The sequence below is a fragment of the Telmatherina bonti genome (genome assembly GCF_933228915.1).
Source record: "Telmatherina bonti genome assembly, chromosome: 20".
NCBI lineage: Eukaryota > Metazoa > Chordata > Actinopteri > Atheriniformes > Telmatherinidae > Telmatherina > Telmatherina bonti.
This window is the reverse complement of record NC_136618.1, coordinates 20,069,545-20,078,684: the sequence shown is the minus strand read 5'-3', so window position 1 is coordinate 20,078,684 and position 9,140 is coordinate 20,069,545. Positions and strand designations below refer to the sequence as shown.

The following is a 9,140-nucleotide window of genomic DNA, read 5'->3' as shown; positions in this document are numbered from 1 at the left end:
ATGTTAATGACCAGAATGGCTCTGGTCAAAATAGGATCACATGAAGTGACGATAGTCAGCATGTTTTTCTTGTGGTGCATTGATTTTCCCTGAATTGAGAAGATTTATTTACATTAAACTCAAACAAATGCTATAATTTTAAACAATTTCTCTTTGCACATTTTAAACCAGAAATGATCTTTTGATAATGTGACAAAGGAATGCTTCGAAACTTTCGTAATTCTCACTTCACTTACCAAACAACCATTTCACAACAAACGCTGAATGTAATGAATGGTTGATTACACTGCAATGTAATCCAAATCAGCTGTAACTCCAGAAAGCAGTCATTCCTCACACATAAAACATTATTTCTGTTTCATAAGTGTGTTGAGGTCAGTATTGAGGTGTCAGACATATCCCATGAGTCTTAAGTTTTTCCACAATGATTTAATTTGTCTGAATATCCTTTTCTGCTAAAATGACATTTCAAGTTCAGCAAAGAAGATCTGTGTTCTTTTTCTTGTCATGTGACACAAACTTTTTCTATTTCTATAGATTTAATGTCTTTGGCACATTTGCTTCCCTGACAAAATATATCAGTTATCAAAGTCTATAACATTTATTTCAAATAATAATCTTTGTGAGTACACCCTATGAGCGAATCAACTCAACCTTTGCCGATAGTTTAGGGTAAAATTTGTTCAATGTTCATAAATCTGAAGAAACAAATTAAGATATGTTGGTACCAGTTTGGAACTGATGACACAAACCATGGTATGTACCTGTTTAAATCAGCCAATTAACATTCATAACAGATTATGATATAGTAAAAAGATACTTTTAAAATAAATATTAAATAGTTTCTTCTTTTTAAGACAGCTAGTAAATGTCTCAATAGTGAAGGGAATACTTCATATATTTGCTAAATAATCCATTGACCCAAATGTGAAAAAAGACTGCAACATCAATGACAAAGCACACATTAAACAAAAGTACAGAAGTTAAGACACTATCTCTGATGTTAGACATACAATATTCACTGTCCATTTTATTATGTCATCGCCTTCATGACTGCTTATGACTGATTTCCCAACAGTAAATGTTCAGAAAATCTCTCAGACTGCTGTATAAAACCAATACCACTAACAGGAAATTCATTACAATCATGAGGTCTGCATGATCATGAAATTCATGCACGCACGAATCAGAAATTCATTCTCATTAATGAAAGAAAAGAGTTTTATAAAAATTCCAACTCAGATGAGGTTTCACTATTCCTGTTCTGCATTTACATTAAATCTTCAGGCAGACAGGCAGACAGGGTGTCTGAGGTTTCCTTCCATTAACCTGAGGTTTGTTAACTCTACTGTTGCCAAGTGCTGCTCAATTTCCTGAAGAACATAAAACTTTCTAAATCAAACTGAATTTAATTTAATGTCACATTGATCCAGAACTTCCTCATTATTGGGCAGTAAGACTGCTGGATGCCTGGCAGAGGCTAGATACATGTAGCAGGACTGCTCCATATCTGACTGTTGCAAGCCTCAGATGCCTAAACCTGAGGCTCATGCTGGATGCAAAACAAAACCTTTCTTCAAGGTTTGTAACACTGACAATCGAAGCTAGCAGATGAAGCAATTATGGTCTAAATATTCACTGGTGATGACTTAATTGTGGAGAAAAGCCCACACATATAAGTTATAAATATTTAATCTAAACCAAACTTATAAATCAGATGTAATACAAGTGAGGAAAAAACCTTTAAAGATTCAAAACATTTAAAAAATGTGAATGAAATCAAAATGCTCTGATCTGTAAATGATAAAATCTACATTTAACTGAGAAGAAGTTCAATGTTGAGACTTTGTTTTTGTATTTTTCTTTTGCATTTAACAAAACTGTTTGTTTGCTTTTTGCCAGCATTACATTTTAAAAAGGTTTGGACAGAGCAATGATCTGCACTGCGTTGCACTGACTCCCTATGGTGGCTGAAAGGAGCAAGTTTGAGAACAAATTGACATTTTTAGAAAACAAATTTACAAAGTATCTAAAGTTTGCACAAAGCCTGAGACAAATCTTCGAGTGGCAAAGCGCAAATGAAAATGCAATGATGTGATGTTTTCCGTGTTCCAGGTTTCTGTTTTATTTTGTAGTTTTTCACTGTTTCCTGTGTAGCCTTTGTTCTGGTTTGTTAGATTACCTGGTCTTGTTAGTTCATTCTTTACTCCTGTGTCTTGTTTAGTTCTGTCAGTATTTCTAGCCCTCAGTTCAGTTGGGTTTTGCTGGTCCACTGCGCCTGTCTAGGTTATGTTTGAGCCTGTGTTTAGTTTCCCCTGTGGTTCTTGTCTCCTGTGTTCCTGCACATGGAAATAAAAACCTGCTTGACTCTGCTCTGCTCTGCATTTGGATCCACACCTCAGCTCCCTCCACACGACAGAAAATCCTGAAAGTCATTAATGAAAGACATTCCTTTTTTGTTAAGAGCCATTTTACATGATAAATACTTTTTTCAAAATATAAATGTGTTTCATAAATGTAATTTTGTTTTTAACTTCTCAGCCACCATACCCTAATACCAAATATTTTCCACAGACAGCCACAGCTGACAAAAAACTTTGTAAAGATCAGATTTAACATGTACTCTATAAACAGAATCTAAAATTAGCTTCTCTTATGACACCGAATGGAAATGTGTGTAAACTAAAGACAGCACCAAGTATAATTCAGACCACCTAATTCTTAACCAGTTAGGCTACTCGATCAGGTGCTCAGGTGTATGAAGTCTGCAGCCTCACAAAGCCCAGCTGTTTTAGGATGTGCCCTCTTCCTAAACTTTCATTTGCATGAAAGCAGTGTTATATAACTAATATTGCCATTTTTTCAATATTTCAGCTTTTTTTTAATCTTGTGAAAACTGTCCCGTGAAACTGTGACTAACAGACCCAAAAATGGTGAGAAAATCCATGGAATTAGCAGACAAAAGGCTGAGAGTCAAGACTGTGTTGCTCCTGAACTTTAGCAATGATCACTTTTGGCCACTAGACGGCAGCACACTACGAGAAAAATCCTTGGTGTTTCTTGCAGCTCCACTGTATTAGTTGTTATAAAACCACTTGTGTCTCCATGCTTGAACACAAAATGTCCCAAATCACTATTGTATGCCATGTGATGTAATGAAAATGAATTTTGAAACCACTGACTGGGATACTTTTTTCTTATCTTCTGAATAATATCAGTCAGAGGATGCAGAATCAGGTAAACTTTATTTGTATCATGTCAAAAAAAAAAAAAGAAAAAAAAGAAAAGAAAGTAAACGTCCTGCCACATCACCACCACACCAAGGCACACAATACCTAGTGCAGTGTAAGCAGTTGGGTGAGCAGAGAACCAGAGCTGTGGTGTGTGGAAAATGCTAGTGGAGGTACACAATGCAGCAGTCCGAGGCCTGACCAGCCCTCAGAGGGACAGGGGTCGCCTCACAGCGACAACAGCCCCTGTCTCCCTCCCTTCTTTCTCTTTTTGTGACCTGTCACAGTATGGGCTCAGGGAGGACGCTGAAGTTTGCCGTCTGCGAGGTGCTGCAGTTTGCAGGCCTGTGTGTGCCACTTTTCATCGTCATGCAGAGGTTTGCCATCATCGTAGCAAAGGTCAAAACCTCAGCACAGCCCCCTGGTGATGGCAGCACGGCCTACTGGCTGATTGTGGCCTCCTCCATTGCTTACGTCACTTCCACTGCCCTACTGGTCTGGGTACCTCTGAAGTATATGGTCTTTATGAAGAAGAAGTTTCTCATTGGAAGGAAGAAGTGGTGAGTTTCTATTGACCCAACAGTGAAGGGCCTAGTTGTTTGTAAGTACCGCAGTGGTACTTACATCCCACTGTGGTACTTAGAGGTCTGAACTGGTCTGTAGCTTGTTTGGTAAGGAGGGATTTCTTGGACTTTACTAGTTATAACCCACATATTACAAAATATTACCCACAGATATGCATCTTTATTGGTGTTGTGTAAAATTATGCTCACCAAATACAGAATAATGGAGCAGCTGGTATGATTATATGGGTCTATTGGTACATGTCAAGCAGATTATGCATATTTGTGCATCTCTTCCTGTAAATTTATGGATCCAGTTCGTAAATGACTTCTGTCCTGTTTGATAATTTCTGTCCAGGTATTATCACAGCTGATCTGTATAATAAAAAAAGGTTAAATTTATGCAAGACAATCTACATGAGCACAACAATCCACAAGTATTTCTATCTGTAAATATGTACCTTTGTAATGGTTTATGTAGACTCATATTCACAAAACTACAAAGTGATTTACAAATAGTAATAACAAACGCTACAAACCTGTGGAATATATAGGGCTCTGCAAATGTGAGTACTTTATCTACTGCAGTGCATGTAAGTGAAAGGTATGTTTTTGTGTATCTATTTGTATGCTTGTACAAGGTTTCACACATCTGTAAATCACTTCCATTTAGTTTGCCTCTTTCATGACCCATCTTCAAATTGTTTAAGTAATTTAGTCAAACTGCTATCAAGCAGAACTGCAGACAAAATTCACAAACATTTGATGGAGTTGTTGCTACACTAGCAGACATAAACAGACGAGGACAGTGTTGTAAAAGAAATAGTCACGTACCCAACCGAAAGAAATAATAACACACTACTGCTATAACTGCAATAGCCCAGATGCTTGCAGAGCCTTAACATGTAATATTTAGGTTTCAAATTGTCAAACTTTTTGTAATTCAAACTATTATAAATACTGGATTATGCAGTTTGAACAAATCTTTTTTTTTTTCATGTTGGAATCTAACACATAATAATTAAAAAGATTATGTCACTTAACAAAAGGCAACAATCTAATTCAAGTGGAAGTCACTATCTTCTAGCTCATTTAAAATGAACAATTAGAAAATTATCTTCATTTGCTGGTCAAACTTAGTCTTTCCTTAATATGCTGTGCAGGAGAAATTGTATGCACCATGCATGAAATTCCAACACACACACCAGCTGTTCAGAGATAGAGAACAATATGTGAGTTCACGGAAGAAGGGAACAACATGGTCATGCTAATATTATATATTATGTCAGATGAGAGCCTCACAGTTTTGACTCACAGAAAGCATATTTTATATGCTTAAATCTTAAAATTTCTGTTTAAAGAATTATTACCAAGTTACCAAAAACTGGATATAAACACACATGTTGTTTTTGGCCACCATGAGTTGTTTCAGTGAAGAAGCCTCTCATGAATTACAAGACATGGAATTTGAGTCTGACGTACATGTTTAGTCATATGCTGTAAATTATTGTATCCAAATATGAATACAAACTAATATGGAGGATTCTGTTTTAAAAAGTATCGACTGAACAAAACATTCTATTCAAAGCCGTTTTTTGCATTTCTATCTTCTATCCCAATAGAAAATCAATATATTAGAATATCAATGAACTCAGCATAAAATGTATTTCACTTTATATTTTATTCCACCTTACCACAATCATCCCGTCAAGCTTTCCTCCATTCCCTTGTCTTTTAAATATATTTTGCATCGTAGTCACCTCCTAATAGTGTTTTAAGTAATTATGTGTCAAATTTATGTCTTTGGTCTACAAGTCACATGGGAGGATTGTGCAAACACATTGTAAGGAAGCCGCAACACTCACATGTCACACAAACTGACAAAAAGGGATCCATATGAAACATGTTTCTTGTGTAATTGTGGATCAACAAACTGCACATATTTACCATAAGTGTGTTCACATCAATCATATGAATCAATCTGTATTTTTGTGGATTTCATTTTACATGATGGTGAAATATTTGCAGAGCTAGTAAAAAAACAAAATAAAGTTTAGGTGAATGCTTTCAAAGTCCAATAAAAACTTCCCAAGCTCTGACAGCATTTGGCAGCTGAGTACTATGAGTTAGCAAGTCCTGTGACTGCTATTGTCCTTTTCTTCTCACTTTTTGTTGTCTTTACCCCTTTTTGTACTTGTATCAGGAGACCTGTGGCCCTTGTTTACATGATTCTATCCACATTACCCTGCTTTGGCTTTCTCATCGCTAGCTCTGAGGTACAAAATGCAGTAGATTATCCTTTCATTTTCTGAATTTTTTTTTACATTGATTTCTGTGATTTTGGCATTAACATGTATGTTACTGTTTTCATAATCTGTCCATTGTTGTTGATCCTTTTTTGATCATTTGAGTGTATTTCTTTTACTCCAAACACAAAGCAAATAAATAAATGCTATAATTCTTGAAATTTGTGCATTTAATGAAAAAGTGCAATCATAGTGTGAGGCTGTGAAGATTTGTGAGAAAAGCTTTGGTTCTCAGGAAAGGAATATGCAGCCTAATGGACAAGGAGCTCCTGATAAGCAGCTTGGTTCCTCTTCCTGTCCATGCTGTCAATTCATCTGTCCATGAAGCACATTTTCACTTCCTCGTTGGCTGTAACCCAGACCCTATTTGCTGTTTTATGTAGCATCCTCCATAGCCCTCACTGACCCCTTGGCCTTTGCTTATCTGGTCTCTTTTCCATAAGAGCTGTAAATTCTGCTAAGATGACCAGTTTGTCTGCTTTGTTCCGTGTCCTGTTGGCATGAAATCCTGACTCAGGCAAATACCAGAGCCGCAAGTGATGTATTATAGCTTACAAAGTTCATTATTGTTGAAGTTGAGCAGTGAGTTTAGGTCAAAAATATATTTATCTAATTAGTATATCATTGTTTGTCCAGGTGCAGATCAACAACAACATGAAACATGATACATTCACGGAGCTCCCTGTATCACTTGTCCTCTTCTCGCTCATCTGTATTGATGTTGTGGAGAGGATACGCCACTGCAGACTAACCGGGCAGGGTGAGCAAAGCTCTAAACACACTATACAAATCACTCACTGAGAGCTATAGATCCTGAACTTTCCTCTGCCACATTCTGTAGTCATACCAGCCTGGTTTTATACTGCAGGAGCTTGAAGCAGCCAACTGTGAACTGGTCTCTTTATTCAGAACAATTCAACTATCTAGTTTATACTTCTTTTTCTGTGGCTGTGTTCTCAGGGCTCAAATAATAGCATCAGTTCTGAATTTTCCTAGCTCTGAGTTCCCTGAAACCTTTGTGGTAATTTTTACAGTTAACCCGTAAAGACCCAAATCATTAAAAATGGTTTGAATTTTTTTGAATATGAGGTCTTTATTTGCCCCTTTAACATTTTTTCTTAAAAAGTAAGAACATTTTTAGGGCTATTGACCATTTATTACCATGTAATAAGACAGAATTCTTATTGCATAATGTGCTTTCTGGTGTACCTTGAGGGGCAGAAGACAAGAATCCAATTATGTTCAACAGGATTTTTAGCAAAGGTTTTATCGTTAAGTGATGCCAAACACTTCATAAACTGTATGTATCATATATGTCATGCTAAGCTCTTATGGATTAAGTAAGGTGTGCCATGAGGCTTTGGCCACAAATTATCAGCACATTGTGCTTTTTAATAACAGCATGTCACAGTATGCAGGCAATTGTATCTCTTCTACCATTTTGATCCCATATTTGTTGAAATAAAATGGAAAAACAATGAACTGAAACATAAATAGCACATAAATAGCACATGAAAAGTTTACATTTCTGTAAATTGGTGTGGTCATTTGAATACACTTTCAGCAACACGTTTTAAAACAGTTAAAACATGAGACTGAAGATGAGCAGAAGATACTGATGTTGTTTTGAAGTGAGTCAGAGTTGCATCTGGAATATTGTTGGAGAAAATTCTGGTGTTATAAATGCAGAATATGGTTAAGTGTTGTGTCACATTAAGCAAAGCCTTCTATGAGAGGAATGTTGTCTGGATCCTCAGTCCTGGTCCCAGAAGTTCTGCATGTGGGACAGTTCTAAAACCTGTAGGAAACTTGAGAACCAGGAACGAGGATCCCTTTTAAAAAAAAACACCCTTTAAAAAAAAACACCTGCAATACTGCAATACTGTTCAAAGAGATGTGGATGTTACTTGTGACGTATACACTAACACACTCCCATGGTGACTGTTCATGTGTGTGCTAGTAACAAACTGAAGGATTGTTCTCTTAAGCCTGGAGGATATCCAAAGAGATTTTAATTATCCTTCAGACCATAGATTTTTTTTCACATTAGTCCATCTTTAATTACTTTTGCAGCATTTGGCATCTTAATTTATTTGTTTATTTTTAGCTTGCATTCCTGGACCTACCCAGTGATTTCTGTGACAGAATAATGTCTGTTAGTTGTGGCGCTTCAGGGACTGTTTCAATCTTTCTGTCCTCTGTGTCTCTATCTTAACCTTGTTTGATATATTCCTTTTGGATTTTGTTAAGTTGAAAATGTTGTTTTAATGACATCTAAGTGACTAAAATTTTTATTTTTGTTGTGTAATCATGCTTGCTTGTCTTTCCCTTTTGTCTATGCAGCTAATGACATTGAAAGAGATGTTGAAATCCCCTCCACTGTTCTGACACATGTAGAGCAGGTGACACCGGTAACTCCCATCTCTCCAGCTGTGCCAAGGCCAGCTGTGCCCGGACAAGGTGTGCCCACAGCAATACAACCTGGTGCGAGCCAACACATCGACAGGAACCAGAACGGAGGAGGCGCCCGACCAGAGACCAATGGGACAGTCCCGGGAATACCAGTGACTCCTGGCAGGCCATTCAGCATATCTGGACTGAGCTCTCGATCAGCGAGCTCCACAGTGTATCGCATATCTCCATACACCTACACTGGCCCTCTTAGATTCCTGTGTGCCAGTGACGCCCGTGCAGATGTGTTTGTGGACAGCTTCATGTTCTGGATGGATACGGTGGAGATGGTGAGAGTGGCAGGGCACCCTCTGGTTTACTACTCAGGCTGGGTGTTTCCTATCTACATCTTCAGTTACGTGTCCTGCCTACGAGTGGTGGTCATGCCCCATAGCCCCTTGCTGTCCTCACTGGGAGTGGCCCTGCAGGACTTACCCTTTTTCTTTGTCCGTGTTGGTCTCATTGCCTTCTTTGGTTTTGTCACACCTGTCCTCTATCTGATGAAGAACCTACTGGTTTGTCTGGCCTTTATCTATTTCAACTTTATGACCAAGCTGCGGGTCTTCAACACAGAGAGGATGTTCTTTTGA

At 37.6% G+C, this 9,140-nt stretch overlaps 1 protein-coding gene across 1 annotated transcript; it reads left to right on the top strand.

Annotated features, from left to right (window-relative positions):
* Nucleotides 1–3,391: 3,391 nt before the first annotated feature.
* Nucleotides 3,392–9,140, top strand: LOC306770642 (transmembrane protein 236; the record flags this gene model as incomplete). Its single annotated transcript, XM_079259533.1, is given in 5 exon segments — nucleotides 3,392–3,465; nucleotides 3,467–3,790; nucleotides 5,997–6,069; nucleotides 6,736–6,859; nucleotides 8,443–9,140. Coding segments are annotated over 5 exon segments (1,293 nt in total).